This window comes from Vidua macroura, chromosome 3, assembly GCF_024509145.1.
Source record: "Vidua macroura isolate BioBank_ID:100142 chromosome 3, ASM2450914v1, whole genome shotgun sequence".
Lineage (NCBI taxonomy): Eukaryota > Metazoa > Chordata > Aves > Passeriformes > Viduidae > Vidua > Vidua macroura.
In genome coordinates this window covers 86,490,529-86,513,696 of record NC_071573.1, presented here as the reverse complement: position 1 = coordinate 86,513,696, position 23,168 = coordinate 86,490,529, and the positions used below count along the sequence as shown (strand labels likewise).

Below are 23,168 nucleotides of genomic sequence, written 5' to 3'. Positions count from 1 at the left end.
TAAACAATTTGACTCAGGGTTTGAAGACAAGCTGTTTGTCACATCTATAAATTCAGAGCAAGAAAGCATTAAGTTTTGATTCTTCAAGTACATAAATTTTTGAAAGTTCAGCAGTTGATGTCAGCTAATGGTAATGTCAGTTGGTATCAGCTATTTATTTAAGATAACTATAGGAGTTAACCAGCACAAATGATTTCAGATAAGAATCTGGAAAAATTAACACCACAGAAAATTCAACCCAAAACTTCCAATATTGGGAAGTAATTAAGAATGTAAAAATAACTAAAAAGCATGAATGGTGTAATACATGGGTGTCATATGTGTCATATCCTTCCTATCAGCCTTGAATCAGCAATATATGCAAGCACCTATATATAAGTAGGAATGTGCATATGCTCTCCCTAAATAATTTGCTCAACTGGGATTTTAGGAAAAACTCTTGACTAACCTTAATATAAGGCTAAATGTAAGGTAGCTATTAGGTGTGTATGATGCAGAAAGAAATAATCATAAAGTAATGTCTACATCTTTCATTTTTTCATTAATTTACCTCATTGATGTTGGGGGTGTGAACTGCTCTTCCTTTTAATCTTAACATGATTTTAACACTTTAAATTGTGCTAAGGATAAATTGTGCTAATGATATTCTCAACATTACTGGTGTGCTCTTAGTTCTGGGGTGCTATGCAGACTGCATTTTATAGCCTGCTACTGGCATTTTAAGCAACAGAGTGGAGCACAGATCATTTATGCCAAGAAGCTCATTTACGCAAGCTACAATGTCAAGTTTAATTAAGGGCTACAGTGACAAAAGAAAGCCAATTGCATGTGCTCAAAATACTTTTCAGATGACAAATGACTGATACCCATAAAAACAATATCCAGGGCAATTGTTAAGGTTATGATACTAAAACCTGCCTAAAAATATCTAAAGCAGTATATTCCAAGAGGTTAACATACTATAAAATTTAAATTTAAAAAATTTAAAAATCAACTTTTAAATTTTATAATCAGGGTCTTTCTTCATGGAGGGAAATAAAATGTAACTGGTAATTAGGAGCATTTATATCCCCACATTTTCTCTCTTCAGCTCTATGTGATTTTATAATCAGTAATTTTGTAACTGGCTTACCAGAATGGCTTTATGATGGTCCCTAGTCAAAGTAAATGTGTAGAGAAAAATCTGCTGGCATGATTTATTTTGTGTTTTTGTTCCTGCTCAGAACACTCGGTGTTTAGGAAAACAAGTCAAAACCTCTTCTGTTTAATCCTCATCAAAATTTCTCTCTTTTTCCTGCTCTTTGTGGCCACCGCATCATAGAGGGAGAAAAGGGAGAGTTGATGCTAAGGATAAAGGTCAAGATGATAGAATATGACAACTCTTTGAATTGAAAACAGAAATGAGTGTCCCTAAGTATTCAGCATGAGCTTCTCTTTGCTCCCTGCAGGGCATCTGCACCACAACCACCGCATTTTTACACTTCTTCTTCTTAGCTTCATTCTGTTGGGTTTTGACAGAAGCGTGGCAGTCATATATGGCTGTTACTGGAAAAATTAGGACACGACTCATAAGGAAGCGTTTCCTGTGCCTTGGATGGGGTAAGTCAGTAAAATTAATTTCCTAAGAATCATTGGAATGAAACATTTAATGCAGTGGCAATGTCAAGAATATAATAATTTTCTTCAGTAAAATTGAAAGATAATTGACAGCACGTTACTAAAAGGAAAACTGTGTTAGAAGCTTTTCCACTGTATCTCAAGCTCAAGGTATGCTAGTGTATATTGTAGCATTCTCTTCTAAATATGTTTTAACAAAATTTTAGAAGATTTTTAGCAAGGTAGTGTAATATCAAGAAATCAAAATAAAATAAGAAAGAAACATTCTCTGAATATTCATGAAACCCTTTCTAGTTAAGACCTGTCAAATGTACCAGTAATTTGGCTCCATCAAAGCAGTACACTGTGGGCAGAAAACAGTGTCCTCCTCCCTGCCAGTTCTTCAGAAAAACAAATCCTACAACAGCAATGTGCTTCATTAAATAATTCATTCCATGTAAAATTGCCCATTTTGCATTAGCTTGCCCTGTCATTTTTTTTCCAGGCAGAACAGCAATATTTTACTCAGCATCTGCTGTTTATTATTTTGTTGGTTTTTTTTCAGGACTGCCAGCATTAGTGGTTGCAATATCGATAGGCTTTACCAAGACAAAAGGATATGGAACAGCTCACTAGTAAGTCAATCTGAAATGATAAACTATGTTTCTAGTTACCAAGATTATCATACCCATCAGGAACTGCGTAGCACACTATAAAGGCTCTACAGGTATTCATTCACACCTGGAATTGCCCTGAGGGTCACTGTGTGATCCACATAGGAACAAAGAGAAAACAGCATGCCAGTCTTGGACTGAGCTCAGCAAAGCACCAGGAATCCCAGATTTCATTTGAGATTTTGAAATAGCATGCTCTTAAGAAGCATGGAGCATTAGGTCCACATAAACACCTAACATTTATATAGATTTACAAAAGAGAATGTTAAATGTTCTGGGTAGCCTCTGCCAGCCTTTAAACATGTCCAAAACAGTACTGGCATGAGTCTCTTTGGCGCCCAGGTTTCTGCACACCAGGCAGGTACCTCGACTTTAATGCCCCTGAGCAGCTTGGAGACAAAGCCCTTCAAACATCTCAAAGCAGTTCTCCCATCCATCCCCTCATTCCTGGACATCCTGATCCAACCCATTTCCTGGACTGTGCTGTATTTGAGAGACAGAAAGGAGAAAAATGTGTGTGCTTCATTTACATTAAACTAATTCAGTTTAGCCACCTGGCTAGTTCCTGTGTGTATTTAGCACCTCAGAAAATGAACTCCTCAGAGAGGCTGCTCTTCGATCTTCTGATGAAGAAGGAGTTGAGCCTTCCTCCTGCCAGTGGAGCACTCCAACCAGCATTATGTATGCAAGAGTGTGCTTCCTTTGGTCAGCCTGTTTGGAGCTCTCCTCACGTTGCCTAAGAAATTGAGTATGCATCTGGACAGAAAGAGGAAATATGACTCTGTAGACTGGTAATGAGGGCATTCATCAGCGATGTGGATGAGTAGGTCAAGTCCTCACTTCAATGAATATTTAATTATTCTCCTTAGCCTCATCACTGAGTGAGATCAGGATTCACCCTCCCATCCCTGTATGTCTCACCATCTTGACACTCCAGCTCTGGGTGGGTAAGAACACAAAACCAAATCTCCTCCTGAGTTCTGGCTCCAATCACTAAGCTCTGTAGTTATAAACTGTGACAACGTGCATCTTGAGTTTTTTAATGAGGAATGTCTAATGTAACTGAAATGCTTAATTGCACTTAGAGCTGGCAAGTACATCAGGGGTCTTAGCCCCCTTTTCAGTGTTATATTGAGAAACTACTCCTCTGAATTCTTTTTTAAGTATGTACTCGTCTTGCTGGCTTTTTTTATTATTTAGTCCTTGAGCCACCACTGGAAAACCATTTAGGCTGTGAGAATTACAGATCAGTAAATAAGGATGTCCAGACCCCCATTGGGGATGCAGCTCTGTCCCTTGCAGGATTAATCCCATTACATTTGCTCTACTGAAATCATTCATGTGTGAGTACTTGCTTTAGTTAACATTTCTTCCTGCTTCCTTCCTGGGCTGAATGCATTTTTAAAAGAGGATATTCTGAAATATTCAGACAAAGCAACAAATCATTCATTAAGAGTGACCTGGAAAGTAAAAAAGAGCAGGTCTCTGTACATGTAACAGCTCTTCTCTCAGGATCCAAATCCAGCTGACATGGTACTATGGGAGAAAAGACCAAATGAAGGCGTACAAGGGACAAATAGAACCGTAATTCAGCTTTCTCATCTTATTTGCAAATATATATTCTTGGCATTTGACATCAGAATTACATAAGGAAAACAGTGAAGACAAGGAATGGAGATTCCTCCTCCATCACCAGCTGATGTGCTGTCCCACTCCAGAAGGCAGCAAAGAATTGTGTCTCATGACAGCTGTTGGGCAGTGTAAAAGCAGAGCTCATGTCCTGCTCCTCCTACCATAACTAAAGCACTTGTGTAAGTTTTTTAATTGCTTACACTCTATTTTCCCTAATTGGTTGCAGTCAATTACACACATGCTGCTATCAGAAACACACCTTGTTGCAAAGTATTCGTGCTCTTGAAGATGCTTATTTTAAAAATGAAGCTTTTAAATGGAGAACATTAAAAGTGAAAATTAAGGAATTTTTTCCAGTTCCATAGTCCCACACATGAAGAGATTCATGGAAAAGGAGAAGGTCCAAGAATCTTTGCAGCACCTCTCAGTTCTGTATGATATATATGATGAGAGTGCTTGAATTGTTCACACTGGAACCTTTTCTGTGATCCTCAGTCTCGGATTTCTGTCTTTTTTTCTGAGTCCTAATTATTAGACAGTTATATTTCTGTATTTTTAAAACTACATAAGAAAAATATTTCACCCAGACACTTGAAGTGATAGAGATACAGGGATAGAGATAGAGGCTGAAAGGATTTCCTAAAATAATTTAAAAATCTAGAGACAAGTTTTTAGATATTTCAGGTTATCTGGAAAAGATGAGTGTGTCTGAAATCTTAATAGCTTTTCCAGCCATTTCTCTAATAAATATTGTTGCTATCTCTTTTCAGAGAATCAGAGCTATGAAAGCATCACTACTAAAAATTACAGTTAATAAACCTGCATGAACTGCTCATGTTAACCTACAGTGCAGATAAATTCCAGGAATTTATTGCATCAGCAAAAATTAAAATTCTTTCATAGTCAGACTCTTGCCATGCTCTTTTAAGAGAAGAAACCAATCTCTTGGAGAGTATCAAACATCTCACAAAATGTACAGGACACGGGAGCAAGTGTACAGATGCTTCATCACTCAGCAGAATTTTATGATCATGTAACATGGTCCCATAAAGCCACCAGTGGCTGCTCTTAACACTAATCAATTTATATAGCTTTCTGCTATGTGCACATCAGGGAGAAAGAAGAGAACATGAGAACAAAATAAAAACAACTATAAAACACAGGGAAAAAAACCTAGCAGAGCAAAGAAAGAGAAGGAAAAATAGTAAAAAATTGACAAGCATTGCCTAGTGGTGTAGGAAGGCACCTGAAAATCTTATCTGCACTCAGTCTTCACCAGAAGATGGAGGAATATTTAATTTCAGTCATCAGCTAGGAAATGTTGGATATATTGCAATGATGAGGTCACACACTGGTTAAAATCCCGAGTGTTGAAAATTCAGATTGTGTAAAAATGAGGTTAAAGTGAAAAAAGGACAAGCTCTACATTTATTTCCAGCTCTCCTTTAAGCGGAAATCACCTCTGAACAGCCATTTTATTTGACTACATTGAAAAGGGAGGAAAAAAATTTTCCTTTTTCTCAAAGTGTTTTGTGGTAGAAACTATTTTTTATTTTTCATTTAGGAAAAGCTGTTCTTGACCCTTTTTTCAGCACAGGTTACTGAAGTTATGTTCAAACTTCAATACATCAACTATTTTTATGAACTGCTGTTTCTGTCTCCCATGTACATGAACATTTTAATTACAAGTCCTAATTACTCAAAGTGGTCATCTTCATTAAGTTTAAAAGTTCATACTTGGTAAGGAAGTACACTATGAATGCATTTGCCCCTCTCAGAAGTCTGTGGTCCTAGACTGGCAATAATAGCCAAGCTTTTGAAAAAATAGTAAGAAAAACTACATACAATTTTGAAAGCATTTTTCTTTGCCATTGCAAAAATAGATTGAACATTAGTGTTGTAGGTGGTTTTTGAAGTAGAATGTAAAATAGCTTGGCATGTACTACCTTTTTAACTGTGAAGCAGATAGGAACTATTTGCATCCATTTATCTTTCCAGAATTTATCACCCTGGTGCTGTTGCATTCATGTGACAGTTTTCACATGGCCTCATTGCAATGGAAAACGCTTTTGTTCCATGCAGTGAGAATACCAGCCCTAACAGACCATTAATATTATGAGGTGCTTGCATTTATTTTACTTGGTTTTGGAAAGTACAAAAGCATTACTGGAAAATAAAGAAGATATGCGTGATTCTGATGTGAGTGTTTCTGGATATGAAATCCAAGTAGATTATTTGAATGTATATGCTGGAATTTTCTTATATGTAGGTGTGATCATGCATTCAAATAAACATGCTGTTCTTTGAATGTGTAATCACTGGGAAAATAGCACAGCTGCATTTACTTCAGTGTGTGAAGCTCCTGTTCTTTTGCAGATATGAAAAGCTTTACATCATAGTATATCAAATATTTAGAATTTGATTCTGTAAGTGCTCTGTGTTTGGAAATCTGATGCTTTTCAGTGAAAGCCCTGATGCAGAATGACAAACTCTTTGAGATTAGGAGGTCTCCAGAAAATACAGTTTTCAGATGCTTTAAAATATACATTTAAATTGTTTGCAAAATATTAGAGGGAGTGCAGAATAGATCATATATCATATATGATTTTTCTCTAATGAACATATTGTCTTTAAGGTGTAGTTCTAATAGCAATTATTAAATGACAAAACACGTAGTAACCTGGTTTTCTTCTGAAGTTCTGTATTACGGGTGCTTGACCATTTCATCCCTTTTAAATATAGAACTATCAGATATGGTAAGCTAGAAATGTTTCTAGATGCCTTTTTGGCAAGGCCGGTTCAGTTAACTCATTATACATGATTAGAGGAGATTCAATAAATACTTGCAACCTTACTTTCTATTGTGCTCTTTATACATTTTGGCCATTTCAGTTTATGTATAACTCACGGTAAAGATTTTAAAATGTTAACCACTGGTATTGGAAATATCGTTCACTTCTATCTTTCACTATCTCTACTTCTTCATATCGACAAAGCAATTCTTTTTTGTATGAATCTCATACATCAGAAAAACATGCTATATTAATTATTAATTCTCTCTTGACAGTGTGTTATACTTATTTTTAATTTGTGTTAGTTCTTCTCTAATGTTCTTTCCAGCTGCTGGCTGTCTCTGGAAGGAGGGCTACTTTATGCTTTCGTTGGACCTGCAGCTGCTGTTGTCTTGGTAAACATTAATATAATTCCGACTATTTTGTATGAAATGATAGAAAGTGCTATGTCCACTATAAAAGCTTGGATATACAGCAACATTGCATTTTGCTGTAAATACTGAGATCATTGCTGTTTAACATACCTTCAGTATTTTGAATGCATGATTCATTTGATTATATCACTTCTTTATACCAATTATCTCTCCATGTTTACACGGTAAGCTGTGAAAGAATAATGTACTGATTAGTAGCACAGAAAACTTGTTACAGGCATCACTGAGTTATTATCAGCAGCATCTACGCAATTGTCACTGCCTTGTGAAACTCAGTGACAGTCTTGATAGAGTGCTGCTTGGCAGTGGATTGCTGTGCCAGCAAAAGCAACAGAAGGAGTGGAACCTGCCAGCAAGTTCTCCATGGCTACTGTTTTTGACGGCAAAGAAAAAATTCTCATAGCTGGGAAATGTTACTCATTTGTGTATTGATCTTCCACATCTCTGGACATGCATTTAGTTGTAGGATTCATTTCTGCCTAATTGTAGCTATCTGCAATGTAGATTTCTGCATCTAAGTCAGTTATCCCAGCCATATTTCATTGTCAGTGAAGAAAAATACATACTTTTAGAGATCAAACCATCAGAAGTATTTCAGCTGTCTACTTCAGGGTAAGATGAATTACATTCTACCTGTGCCATCAGCTATCAGATATCTGCTCTGCAGTCTGTATGGATTTTTTACAACAATTTATTTAGCATTTTTCACTTACAAATTTTGAATCTAATTCCTTTTCCCACTCCAGGAATTTTATACTGTAATAACTCTATCAGAACTGGTTATTTCTGGTTTTCTCTTTTAAAAGAGGATCAGTCTTATTAGTCATCAAAGATAAAGCTATTCATCTACGTGAATTTTCCTGAAAAGGATGTTTACTACTCCCATAGAGTTTGTCTCATCATTGCCTGGAGTCAAGCCAGGATCCTTTTGTACAACTCACAGTCCCTGTCATGGTAGAGGAGCCAAGGATGTTTACAAAAAGCCAGTTATAATTTTCACATGGAAGTAACTGTATGTTCTCTGTTTAATTGGCAAGTCTTTGTTCAGAGATGTTGGAAGTTCACAGTCGCAGTTTGCCCTACCATTAGCCGGTAGCTTTGGAAAGGAGCTGTTCCATGCAGCCACTTAAGCCTAAGTGTTTGAAGCCAAAGAATTATATAACACCAGCTGAAAAATGTTAATGCTGAAAATAAAGTTGAAAAAGAATTGTCAGGGCAGACTAGCAACAATTAGGTATTTTGGCGCAGGTTTTGAAAAACCAGTTTGAAAGGAAAAAAGGATTTTCCTTCTTTAATAAATAAGGAAAAGGAGCATTCATTTAATAGATTCAAAAATTGGTATTACCTGTTTGTAGGGCCATGCAGAGACAGGTTAATGGAGTTCAATTCAATAATACAAATGGATAATAACAGTCATTAACTTGTCCATTAAATGCCATTAATATGTCCATTAAGTGCCAAAGTCCAACAGCTAAAACATTTGATTTTTTTTAGGTTAGATCTTCAACCCATGTGTGTGATCATAACACCATTTACTTTAGTGGGGCTAAACAGACATCCCAGGAAGTTATCTGGTCCACAAAAACAGTAAATTGCAGCCAAACAAGGCTCAAAACTGACATTCTGGTGAATGACATAGACAGTGATTTAGGTGCAGGAAGATATGGAAAACCACAGGCAGGTTCTGCATAAGTGGGAACACCCACATGGGCCATAAATGTTTAAAAAGCAGCATGCTCTGACTAGCTCTTTCCTGTGCAGAGAACTCAAATTGCAGCTTCTGGCCATCAGACATGTACACATATACAGCTGGATACCAAATCCAAGGCCCCAAAATGAACCTGTTGCAGTGCATGTGTATGTCACCTTTTTGTCACAGCCTTTTGATGTGTTCTGGGACATTGCTACACAGTTTTTGAAGGAATGCTCAGAAATGTAAGAGGAGGCATTTTGCTGGCCTGTAATACAATACTGCCAGGATACAATATTTTATTTTGGGCACTGAAAGATCAACTGTTTGTTTTCTGTTTGACAGGTCAACATGGTGATTGGCATTTTGGTATTTAATAAACTTGTTTCCAGAGATGGAATCCTAGATAAAAAACTCAAACACAGAGCGGGGTAAGCAACAACTGGGTTATTTTAAAGCACATTAAAATTTTATCAGCATTTTTTCAATTACAGGTATTCAACAAAAATTCTTTTGATTGTGCTGTGAACTTTTATATCAGTGTAACAATGTTTCTAACAGATTCCATTAATCTCAAAAGCTGCTGTTGCATTATCCTGAGGGACTGCAACTAAACAAACTAAATATAATAAAACACAAGTACAACAGTATTAAGTTAACAAGAATGAGGATTTACAAATCTGAGCAGAGGTTTCACAAGATGGTTACATGTGTAAAGCTGTTGCAGTTAGGGTAACAGTTTTGTGAATTGTGTGTACTGAAGGAACTGATTAATTTTGTCCAGCTGTCAAATTTAATTACTATGGCAAGAAGTGTTATTTGTGTTAATAGCTATAAAATGTATTTTACAGTAATATACCCCTTACATAGGTCAATGTTATTCTGCCATTTTGACTACATTAAGAATTTGCCTTTGTTCTTGCAACCACATAACATCTACATAGGTGTATTTTCTAAATTAGTGTAAAAGAACATCAAAGTAGAAAAATCCCTGTGGTTTAGGAGTGAAAAGGAAAAAAAAAAGTAAATGTGTCTTAGTGATTATTTACTTGTGTTTACACAAAAATTCTGTTTATTATCAAGAGAAGAAACGATGGTGACAGTGGTGGTATCACTGTGGTTCTACAGTGGGTGACAATGAAGTACTGCAACAGCAAACCAGGATTCATTGCATATTGGAGAAAAATATTTCACAACTGCTTCATCACCTTCCTAATGCTTATGATAGTGTATTTAAACTCTGAATAATGATTTTTTTACAGTTATATTTTCTAGTATTGTATTTTGGGCCCGGTTGTAGTTTAACTCCACCAATATCTGCTTTTCTAACAATGATAAATGATAATATTTTCATTTTTTCTGTGTATTATTGCTATGGGTAAATTTATTGCAGATTCAATTTTAATTATTTTAAAACTACATTATTACATGTAACTAACAGTAGCATTCCTAATAAGTTTGATTAGTACACTTATAATAAATACTTTAGCTGGTGTGATTTGCATTTCATATTAATGCAATCAAGTGTTCCTGGTTTTCAGTTCTTCCACCATCATTTTGACAAACATGTACCAAACCCTGTAATTTTATTTCTTCTGTTTTCATCTGTTTTCATTAGAAAGTATTAATTTCATAACCTTACTTTTGTCTACATTGCTCCATCAACATTCTGAACTCTGTAATAACACTAGTGAAATCTAGAATATTATAAAACTATCCAAATTATTTCAAAAGTAGTAATGACTTAGTAATCACCAATTCAAATTCACATATGCTCTAATTTCAGTGATATAAGGAGCTGGAACAGCCACAGGTTTGGTTTTGTAAATTTTGGAGGGATATTCAAAATTAGATTTAACTGCTTTTCTTTTTTTTTTTTTTTTCCCAGCTACTCAGTTGTAGGCTATAGAAATCTATTTGCTTATACTTTATTTTCTTGATGAAACAAATAACTTGCTTTCTAATTGTGCGACTTAGTAAAGAAATATTTTATTTTAAAATAGTCTATCTTTAAAATAAATGGATAAAGAATCACAGAATGTTCTGTTAGAAATAACCCATCTGTTTTGGGAAAAGATGTAGATACCCTAATGAGAGACAATCTTAACTTGTGTGATATTATGAGATGGTGGCTTAGCAACAGCATTCCTTGATACTACTTGGCAGATGACATCTCTTGAGTCATTCTTTGGGGCATAGAAAATGGTTCATCATTTGATCTCCTCTAGAAAGGTGATTGTTACTCATTGCTAAAGTATCTTTTGCCAGCCATGCTCCAGAAGGCAACTTCATTCTTCCTGGCAAACATTGAACTTATATTTGTCAAAAGTTCAGTCAAAAAGTTCGGTCCTAGAATTTAAAACAAGTGAATGGGGCAAAATATACTAACTCCATATGCTTTTTATCACCTTAATAAGCATATGGAGAATCAACAAATGGGAAAAAATATGTTCATGGGTCTCTATCACAACCTCAATCCTTCTCCTCGTAAAAGAGGAAGCATACGCAAATGCCCAGGCTGAAAACTTACATTTGGTTTATACACACATTAAGTTCTATTATTATTTGCAAGATCCAGAGCAATTTTGTAGAGGTAAAGAGAATAATCCAGTCTAATAATGCTGAAGCACTGCAAGGAAAAGACAGAAAGTACTTTCACAAGCTTAGTTTATACTTACCCAAGGCATTTTTCTAGTTCATTCTTTTATCTATACTTTTAATTGGTACCAACCAATGTGGATTCACTGCGTTATTTTCTCACCCCAAAATCATCTTATAAAAGATCTTGGTTCTTACTGTTTTCTTACAGAAGAAACTGTTTTTATATAGGAAATAAACTTTGCACTTTTTAATGGAAAATCTTCATTTGGTTTTTCAAGGTGGAAAACACTGTAGTTCAATCTTGTTTTGGACAGTATGTTAAAAGTCTTGTGAGTGCTGGGTTTGGCAGTAGCAAGGAGTTCAGGTGGTTAAAATATCTGGGAAAAAACCCAAAATGTTACTTATCTTCACCATGTTGACCATTTTCCAGCTGGGAATAAGTAAAACATCCTTCCAGTCAGCTATGTCACATCTTATTCAGCTACGGCTATTCCCATTTCTGATAGCAGAAAGAGAAGGAATAGGAAAAATATTTATTTAGTTGATTCGAGAAGCTGAATGCATGCTGTATGGAAAACTTAAATTCCAGGTTTTGTCCTTTAATTCTTCTGACACGTGCAGAGGTACAATTGTCTATACAAAATGCTTGGGGCTTAATGCTTATGTACTGTGTTTTATTAAAAGGCAAAACAGGTCACCGTTTTCTTAGTACCAACTGATACTTATTTCATCAGATTCCATACGTTTCAAGCCCTGTATTCAGACCTTCATATGACATGACTAAAACCATTGAAGATACTAGTGGGCCACGCAGGTCACTAGTAAAAATCTGTCTATACAGTATGGACATACTGATTTGAGGCTTGAATAAGTTTTGCAGATTTCTTTCCCTATTAGCATTCTGTAATGGTCCACACTTCACACTTCTCTTTTAAGTGACCTGTGCTCTTTCTCAAGCATGTTTGGATGCAACAGTCTTTCATCAGGTCTGAATAGAGGGATTTCACTTTGTGTGTCTATCCTAGCACGTGCTTGTGTTCACTTCAGTGTACTGAGCAGTTTTTGATCACATTTAGGGCCTTTTTTAGATTAAGTGGAAAAAATAGAGTTTGCATGGAATTAAGCCCCGTAGCATTAACATGTAAAGTTAGCAATAATGTAATGTACAAAATACAGTTTTGCAACAATATAGAGCATTCATCTTGAATAAGTCTACTTACTTTTTCTGCATGACGTCATATTTAAAAGCTAAATTTCAGTAGCAACGTTTTTTGGTGACAATTCAATATTTTGTTCTTTTTGTGGGTGTTCTGTTTGTTTGCAGTCAGATGAGTGAGCCTCATAGCGGTTTGACGCTCAAATGTGCCAAGTGTGGAGTAGTTTCAACAACAGCTTTGTCAGCCACCACCGCCAGTAATGCCATGTTAGTCCTGATCATTTACATCTTCTTGTTACAAATCTTATACAGTGCATGTGAGACAATAGTTTGATGATGACAACTGTGTTTGCTAACACTGCATAAAGTGCTAAGCACATTTAAATACTTTTTAAAAAATTGCCAATGTGTTTATTAACTGAATACAGGATATTCTTTAGAACGTAAAGTACAACTGTTACATTCTTGTCTATGATTTTCAAGTTAAATTGATAAAGTGACATCCTTAAATATGTTTTATTTAATAGTGAGTTTTTAATATTTTTTTTTAATATGCTGCTTTTCTCTTTTTTTCAATAGGGCATCCCTTTGGAGCTCCTGTGTGGTGTTGCCACTTCTAGCACTGACTTGGATGTCTGCAGTTCTGGCCATGACAGACAAAAGATCAATATTATTTCAGATACTTTTTGCAGTATTTGATTCATTACAAGGCTTTGTTATTGTCATGGTCCATTGTATTCTCCGAAGGGAGGTGAGAAATGGCTTCCCAGTTTTCCAGAGGGCTGTGCTCCTGTTAATCTCTCAACTGCTCTTTAATGTTACATACAGCTTGCTCTGCAGAAATATCTTTCATGGAAAGAGAAAAATAATTTATGGTGAGATCTGTAGGAACAAGTGAAAGAGAAAAAGAGAAAAAGGGGAAGAGAGGGGGAAGATAAATTAATTCCAAGTGCAAAATATCAGTATAAAACTTTACCAACTTAATTCAAGGTGTCTTTTAATCAATCCCGAGTACAGTTTATTTCTAAGTGTTAGTCTTTCCCAATGAGTACAGGAAAAGACGAACATGAATACCCTTCTGAAAAGCTATAGACAGGATCAAACATTTTTCAGCTTATACTGTCCCTGAAAGAGGGCACAAGGAGATGATGTGTTATGTTGGTGAAGATCTACCATTTCAGATCTACAAACTCAAGTACATACTAAAGTTATGGAGACAGCAAGGATGAAGACAGATGAGTGCTGTGAGAACAGCAAGGACTAGCAGTACCCTGGCATGCCCTTCACAGCTCAGTGCCACCTGCCACAGTATTCATCACCACTGAAATCTGATGGCAAAGCTCCTACACAAGTGCTCTTTAATCTGGTTCTGGTGACAGCTTCTCTAACCTGCCTAACCTGCTAACTAACCCCACATTTTATTGAGATGAGTTTGGGAGCAGTAGTGTAAAGCTTTGTTGGCAGATCTGTGGTGATGGGGCCCTCCATCAAAAATGAGCAGGTGGAGCTGGACTGAAGAGTAGTTCCTGGTCCATGGGCATACCTATGTGCTAGTCATTTATCAGCTTCAGGATATTTACCACACCAGTAAACCAGATTATAATGTCCAGCATATTTCCCTGGGATGGACAAGAGTTATTTGAAAACCTCCGGACCTCAGGACTAAGAAATAACCAAGGAAGATGTTTCAGGAAAGCTTTATTATCAATGCTGAGTGAGGAATCTCACACAGGGGTTTCTCTTTTCACCACTGACACCCTTTAAACACTGTAATTCAGTATATTAATGAAAAATAATTATTAGTGACATAATTTTTTCAATTTTTTCAGCATTGTATCACTTTGCATGATACTTTTATCACTATCCTTCACAGTATGCATATGTGATTATCTTATCAAATAATGAAGTTTTCAATTTTTAAAGAAAAAATCAGTATCTTGCAGAAATTAGCACCTTACATTGTGCTAATTCTTTCTTACTTTAATCACTCTGTTAGGGGCAATGAACTTTTGTATTTGTTGGTTTATCAGCTCTCATATTGGAAGGGGCTTGCTTACTTAATTTAATACCTTTTTTTATTTATTCCTTTGACTTTTCCTTTTGTTCAGGATAAAAATATGTGCAGAATGAGACATAATATGCAAGAAAAATCTATTTTATGTAGAACTGTCTTGCAATCCCCTTATTTTCTTCAGCAATTTCTTTCCTGATATGATTTACATCTGGGAAAGAGGGTAGTCTCATCTGTAAATCTGAAAGCACTCATTTCATATATTGTTTTAGCATAATGGTAAGACACTGCAGCTATTTTCAGTGGAAAGGATAGTGGTTTTATACTGGTTTTCCTCTCTGTGAAATTTTTGTGTCCATTGGGATCTATTAATTAGCCCTAGAAAGGGGTATACCACCTCCCCATTACTGTCCTAAGGAATCATTTTTATTTTAAAATAAAATTTTGCTTAAGGTTGCATGTGAAACATTCAAAACTAAAGTACTATGAACAACATTATCTTTCACAGAGTCATAGAATATTGTCAGCAGGAAGAGAACCATAAGGATCATTGAGTCCAACTCCCTGCTCCTCACAAAACTGCCTAAAACTAAACCATGTGACTAAGAGTTGTCCAAACACTCCTTGAACTCTGACCATGGCTTGGAGCCATGACCAAGTATGTTCCAGTGACTGACCACCCTTAGGGCAAAGAACCTTTTTCTAATGTCCAATCTGAATTCCCCTATTCATTTCTTGTTCTGATGTTCTAATTCCATTTCCTTCTGTCATAGTTCCATTTTCTTGTGTCTTTTGTAAGGATTCAGAGAGGCTGAAACATATACCTCATTATCAGTCATTGATTTTGTCAAAAAATACCAAAATCTATGAGAAATTCTTAATATAGCTTAGCATAGCACAGTATAAAATAAAATTTAAAAAAATAATAAAGCAGCAGTTAAACTTGCATCAGTGCAGTAATGCAGAAGCTTATTTGGAAAAAAATGTATTTTGACTATTGATGAAAGATTAAAATCAACAGACATCTTCCAGTAATGCCCTAAGCCTTGAATTAAAGATGGATTTCCTATTCTAATGGCAGCTCTTTGCTGCAAATGCTTTATTCCCAGGGAATGCTTCAATAATACTGAATATAGTATATAGAATATACTGAATATAGTTTATAGTATATATATAGAAACATTCTTGTCTGACCATACTCACAGGTAGGACTGTGGTGATTGAGGTGGAATTAGTCTTTTCTATATGTAAACTCAATTTTCAAATTCGTAGGACACCTTGACTGGAACCACTTTTAGCTCACTGTTTCTAATGTAAGCAATATGCAAAAATGTTGGACTCTATGTTTCTAGAGGAATCTTTTCTTTAGGTTTATGTGTAGGAAATCAGCTAGTTATGATTTATTTTGTTCACTGCTTGTTTAGCAAATCACACACACACACACACACACACACACACACATATATATATAAAATAGCTGCAAAGAATCATTGTTCTGTTTAACAACTAACAGAAGTTGCTCCAGCAAGTCAGTCTTAGGAGTTACACATCGCAGTTCCAACATGGAAATTCTAGAAGAAAGGCATTTTATAAAGCAACTAAATAATCTATTTACATGGTGTTTTTGAAAAATTACCTCATGAGACTTCCCAGTGACACCCAGAAAGCACCAAGGTTTGATAAGGTTCTGACTTATCAAAATGGAGGAGGTGTTTCTTCTTTAGCCATGACAACTTAGGCAGAAGTAAATGTACAGAGACAACTTATTTGCTAATCAGTAGATTATCTCCAGCCAAAATGATGAAAGTGGTGTTAGTGGAAGACAAAAATGCCTAGGTATATTGCTGATTGAACTCTATTTGACAAATCTTCTTTAGTCCTCCAGATTTAATTTGCTAACTGGTCAAAACACTTGAGGAATTAATTAAGGCAATATTTTTCATATGGGAAAATTCTTTCATAGAAATTTCTTCAAGAAGCACAAAGAAGTAAAAGTTGATGCACTTGAATCAATTTTAATTTCAAACTTATTTGATTCAGTTTGCAGCAGAAAAGTCATAGTTGTCTACTACACAGAAAGAGATGTAAGTCCAGAAAGTTATGTTTCAGTCTGACTGGAGTCTGGCTTTCCAGCTCCAGACAGCCTCAGGTGAGTACAGGCCAAGGGAGTGGCCCTCATGCAGAGTGGGCAATCCCATCTTTGCACTGCACATGGTGCCTCCCAGCTGAAAAAATAGTCTGGTACTTTTGGTTGTCTGCAAAAGCATTTAGCTCCACCAGTGCCTGTCAAGGAAATCCTGCCAGAATATTTGTCACTCTTGATGACAGCTAGAAAGCTATCTCAGTTATAGCCTATGAGATTGATCTAATATTTATAGCATGCCAGCACAGGCAAAACAATAATTCTGACTGTCAGGGGGAAAAAAATTTGGGGAGGAATATATCTCCATAAAATTCAAACAAAGAGGACAGCCCTGCTTTACTATGCCTTTATTGTCATTGCATCACAAAGAGACACACTTCTACAATTATATATAAAAGTCCCTTTTTTTCTCTTAGTTGTATTGCTATAAGATAAATGGTGGAAATATTTGTTACTTTCTCTAACACACTGTGTTGAAGACTTTTTGTGACAGGGGCTGCATTAGGAAGCCAGGGATTTTAACCAACTAAGATGTACTACTGGAAGAGGACTAAGTGATGTGTCATCTATTTCTGTCCACCATCAATTCAGTGTCTTTTGGAAAGACATTAAATCTTTCTATACTTCTATTTTCTAACTTCTAAAAAGAATATGATACTTTAAGCATGACCTATCATAGACTATTTGGAAATTTTGGAAGAAAAATGCGAAGTAGTTAAATATTATTGCTTCATTTTGCCTTCTTACCCCAAAGACCCTAGAGTTGTTCTTTTTTTGTTCCTCACCTTGCTGTTTAAACACCTAATTGGGCATTGGAAGATGGTGATGGATGTGTCACAGAACGATACAGGGGGTCAGCGTTGAAGCTTATCTGTCTCAGCAAAACAGTTTGCCTGATCTGTTTGAACACAAGGTGCTTTAAAGCTGATTTGAATCACATTTAGTAACTTATGTTACTGGTAATGGGAGGAATCCACATGTAATTTTTTCTTTAGCTGTGCTCTACAGAGTAGAGAGCATTTGGATTAAATTCATCGTTGGCGTCTAGAGCCCACATTTCAGAATTGCAGGAGAAAAATAAAAAGTACATGAGTAGGGCAAGGGTAAGTTATAAAAGCTTGGAGCTGGTTACTGTTGCTAAGGAAACTACTTCCCTGGTATCCGCACGTTCATCACATCTGTCTCTCCCTCTCTGCCCAGCTCTAAGAAAATCTTGTAATTTGATGTTAAAAGGCAGGGGGGAAAACCAAGATTATGTTTCAAAGTAAAATGTAAAGACAGCACAGTCTTTACATACTCAAACAACAATTTTGAACAAGCAGTTTAGAAGAGTAAGCTGGTATTTAGAAAGTTCAACCATTTTGATTCTGACTTCGGTGAGGACATCATGAAATTGCAACATATGTCAGTATCCTGGATAATGCTACATTTTACATTCTGTTAACATGTTCAGATCATATGCTGCTTGCACTTCAGAAGCATTGTAAGAAACATGCACATTTTAGAGGATCCTAAAATCAAGATTCACTGCTTTAATGTGAAAGGCGCTGAAAGTATGACCTGAGGTTTCTGAGATCTCTAGAGCTATTAGAACTGGGGAACCTCCATGAACAAAGAGTCCCAAAAAATTAGGAGGCCAACTGTACAGAGTACAGTGAGATAAGCAGTATATTCTGAAGTAACAATGCTTTGGGGTCAAGCATCATGTGCCTGGAGATGAGATTCAGCACAGCTGAAGGAGGCATTTTTTATTATATTTTTTGTCAAATCACTGTGCCAGTGCTTATCCAAGAGTATAAAACTCTGAAGTGTGACCTAACTTCAGCATTGATAAAGTGAGAGAAGACTTGGATTAAATTTGCAGCAACTGGGAGATGCCAAATTAAATTAACATCAAAAACATGGAAAACCAAAGCAAGTGTAGTGACCTAAGATCACAATCTGAGTTTCAATACAGCACACTTTCAATTACAACGTGTGGTAAGTCTTGGTGTTTTGAAATCAATCCAAACCTTCCCACCTTGCTTCATTCTTCTTTCTGCCCTATTTTTGGCTCCCTCCACCTGCAACAGTCACTTATCAAGACTGCAAAGCAGTCCTATTCATTTAAGGGTTGAGCCCTTTAAAAAAATGCTTTCTATTTAGAATTTTTTTACATTTCATTTTTCCTTTTGTGATAGCTTCTAAACAACTCGCATTAGAATATGATGCATTTAAAGGGGACAGCTTCTCACCAGCAACAATTGATGAATTGTTCTCATTGTCCTCTTCTGCTGTTCACAAAATGTCCATGATTAGAAGACTATTTTATCCCTTTTAATAATTGTGAATAAGACATCAAGTAATTTTTACCGATAATAAATGGAATGTAGTTTTTTATAGGCAATTCATTCATAGCACTTTTATATTTGAACAAGAAATTGGATCACCCAACCAAGTTTCTGTTTCCCCAGTCACATCTTGCTTTTGTACTTTCAAGAAATTTGTCTGTGTGCAAAAAGCCCACTTTTCTTCGTGTGCTCACATTGAAGATGCTTCTCTCATCTGGAGAATTTTACTCCTAGAAGGGATGCATTAGATTCCCTGTACATGGAGCTAAAGATTATTATTGGAATCAGTAATATCTTTTAAATAGACTTATTATTTAAAGTACAATTATGAGATTACTATAATTGTTAAGAACTGATTTCAATAACTGTCTGATTACAATAACCATAAAGAACTGTCTTTCAAGAATGATACATTTATCAAGAAGAAGATACACTTTATCTCGCAATGGTTAGCAGTATATCTATTAATCTTGTTATCAGACGTCTACCAAAGTGAATAAGACAAAGCCAAGTACTATCACCAAGACAAATGTGGATTAAATACCATATAATCACTGTCTAGTAGCGAAATCTGGCCATACATAAAACTAATTCTGTGGTCTCAATGCGATAGACTGACAAATTTATAGCAGCCACAAGTATAACAAATGTATGAAATGACAGAAATAGGCATTTATGTTTATTGCCTCTGATTTATGAAGTGGGCTAAAGAAAAGTCATGCATCGTATTCCATATGATTTAATTTAATCTCTGCTAGGAGTCTATGATGTTACACAAGAATCAGTATATTTTTTTCACAGGTTCAAGATGCATTCAGATGTCGGCTAAGAAATTGCCAGGATCCAATCAATGCAGATTCTTCAAGTTCTTTTCCTAATGGACATGCTCAAATCATGGTTAGCTTTTATTTTCTTCTTTGACTATGAATTTAGTATTCCTAACAGAAAGAAAAACTTACTGTATTGTATGTGGCAAGTTTGCATAGATGAAATATTAACACCTAAGCAAAAGACAGTTTAGGTTATCATCTGCTTGCTTAAATATCTTAGCTAGTTTTAAATTATCGGTGTGATTATTTAGTGCAGCACAGTGAATTAGTATCTTCCACCAGTGTTCTTTAGGACAAAAGAATCTTATAGAAGAGAATAAAAATAATTTTATTACTTTTTCTAGTGTTGCTGTAAAGAGTACTGATGTATTTCCCTTCATGAGGTCTTGAAAAATGTTCTCAAACAAGATAAGGAGAAAGTGCTACACATTCTATAGGGTGAATTTATTTAGTGTTTTAAATTAAGAGATAGTGAATTTTGCTAGTAGTATTAGGTAATGTATTAATACAAGGTAGTGGTCTCTTCACTTTGAACAGTTTGTCAGTGACTATAATGGGGTCAGAATCAGGCCCTAAAGACATGCAAGGCTCAGCAAGAATGCAAGGTACAGCAAGCAGATGCCCTTCAAAATGAGGACTTAAAAAATAATTTCATATTTGGACTTCACAAGCAAGAAAGAGATCAGTTTTACTGAACTTTTAGCATGGAATAAACTTCTTGTGAAAATAAAAAGTAAATAAATTCTCTAACAGAATAAATTGTTTTAACTAGGAGAAGTGTGCTTTGATTTCCAACTGTTAAAATTCTTTCTTGTTCTCACAATTAATTTTTGCATAGTGAAATAAATAATAGTTGTTTTCAGAGAGTACAAAAATTTTATATGACTACATTAATAGAAAGAAATGACAGAATTTTTCATAACATAAGCACTTCATTTACAGAAATTAATGAAGTTTCAAACAGGAGGACTATTTGGATTACACTTATTCACAGAAATTGCAGGCTATTTTTCATACTTCTTTTCATAACATTACCATTAAAATCTTCCTTAAAGAATATCCTTTGATGAGATGTAGAAGTTATTTTTCCATCTACCTTAAAAACTATACACTGTATCATTTTATTAAAATTATATACTCTACTTCCACCTATTTTATTTTATTTTCTCTGGTCAGGCAGCATACTTTGAAAACCACCCAGTTATACTTTAGGAAACTTTGTAAAGCTCTGCTGTTGTAAAACAATACACTTCACCTTCTCAGCAACAAGAAACCACTTTTAACAGACTATGACCCTGTAAGTAGGACATTTTGGAAGTGCCAGTTGACAAAAAGGTATTGTGGTTTATTTTTAAATTATTAATGACTGTTCTGTTTCACTGTTTTTTGTTACAGACTGATTTTGAGAAGGATGTAGACATTGCTTGTCGGTCAGGTAAGAACATTGAGAGAGTATTTAGCCAACAAAAAGTCTTTTACAAGTTCCTTGTGAAGTGAAAGCCAGAAAAATATTGGGGTTTAGCTGTTTATCGGAAGTATTTATTAATTTAAACAAAAGAAAATGTGAAAAATTATGTCACTTTGTGAATACATTAATTTAATTGTGTTACTAAGGCCATTAACTAGAATTGGGCATTTGGAAAGTAGTCAAAGATGTGACTGTCTATTCGAAAGCAAATAGTTGTGGAAAGGAGATAATTCTTAATGCATTAAGCTTTCCTTCCCTGGTACACAAGCAAACATGAAAACATCATTTTACTTTAACAACAACAAAAAAAATAGTGTATCTTGACAGCTGTGTATATGAAGGATGCATTAATTTGCATTCATTTTAAAGAGGGTATGTTTTTTAGGACTCTAAGTGAAATCAACAATAGTTTAAGCAAAGTAAGCGTTATTCCACTTTAATGAGAAAAGTTGCAGGATTTTTAAAGACATTTCAATAGTGTGATCTTTAATCAGTTGGCTATGTTTGTTTCCATATATTAAAGACAACACATTTGAGCTATTTATTTGCCAACCTTGTTTAAATAGTGCAGTATAAAATAAATTACTATTTAAACTATACAGAATTTTTTTCATCTAGGAGATATTTCCAAAGGACAGTTTTTCCTAGGGAAACAGTCTTGCCTAAACACCCTCAGTTTTCAATAAAGGGAAAGAGAGAGTGTGTCCTCTCTATGGGGTGAGTCAGAGCAGAAGCCTGATTTAGCTGTTCTGCATCAGCCACCTGAAGGACACTCTCTCTTCACTGGCTAAATGCAGAGCCAAGAAAGCTGATCTCATTAAGGTGAAGTTTGAGTTTCCAGTCACTCACCTTTAAAAAACTGCCAATTGAGTTTCTTGCTATATAGACTTAGTTCTTCCCTACAGATCAGTTCTATATATTTTGGAGGAATCAGGATAGTGCATTGCAACACAAATGCCTGTGTGTCACCATCCAATGCAGGCAAAAATCCAGCATTGATCCATGTAATTTCCACTTCTGTGATAACATAACTCTGCAGAGGGCCTTGTCAGAGGTATCCTAAAGGAGATTGACTCTGAATGCAGTTATGAACAGGCTTTACCTGATAAGCATTTGAACTCACTTTCTGATAATGAAAAATTTAAGGCTAGATTAAGGATAGTTTGAAATGTCTGAACAAATGTCACTGGAAACAATGAAGTAGACACTGAATTCAGGTATTTTCCACAGTTGTTTAGAAGCAAATTATTCTTTTCATAACAGAAAAAATGAAAGTTAGTTTAGTGTGAGGAAGGAGAGTCAGATGTCTTATGAGCTGCTTGCTATGGAAAAAGGCAGTGAACTGACAGGCAGGTACTGGGGGATCTGGGTCATCAGAGCCCTTGGGCAACCAGAAGAGATGCAAATGTAATACTTAGATACTTGAAGCTGTCTTTCTGTCTCAGCCCATGAGCTGCATTTTGTTGTATAAAATAGCACTGGTGTGAATGAAAATATTTTCAACCAGGACCAGAAAATCCCTGCAGCCAGCTGGAATAAGCCCAGTAATTAGTTACTTTAATTGTTTTCTACCCTTTTTCTTTCATTACAGATGTTGGATTATAGACTTTTTTTTTTCCCAAGATGAATAATTGTGATTGAATAGAGGCTTTGCTTTTGTAGCCATTCTTCAATACTTCTGGAAATTTTGAATTTTATTACAGGATTAGTAACTTTTACATGTAAACCTCACCTCAAAAAAAAAAAAAATGCTGAATGTTGCTACAAGTTTGACCAGGAAGGTCTAGGCCTAAAACAAAAGTGGATTATGA

General features: G+C 35.5%; 1 protein-coding gene across 1 annotated transcript in view; it reads left to right on the top strand.

Moving 5' to 3' along the window:
- Nucleotides 1–23,168, top strand: part of ADGRB3 (adhesion G protein-coupled receptor B3) — a 452,974-nt gene that overhangs the window by 407,780 nt on the left and 22,026 nt on the right. Inside the window, exons 20-27 of the mRNA XM_053973447.1 lie at nt 1,449–1,599; nt 2,162–2,231; nt 7,023–7,089; nt 9,164–9,249; nt 12,744–12,842; nt 13,155–13,326; nt 19,861–19,956; nt 21,285–21,324. Of these exons, the coding sequence (XP_053829422.1) occupies nt 1,449–1,599; nt 2,162–2,231; nt 7,023–7,089; nt 9,164–9,249; nt 12,744–12,842; nt 13,155–13,326; nt 19,861–19,956; nt 21,285–21,324 (781 nt within the window). The remainder of the gene's footprint in view (nt 1–1,448; nt 1,600–2,161; nt 2,232–7,022; nt 7,090–9,163; nt 9,250–12,743; nt 12,843–13,154; nt 13,327–19,860; nt 19,957–21,284; nt 21,325–23,168) is intronic.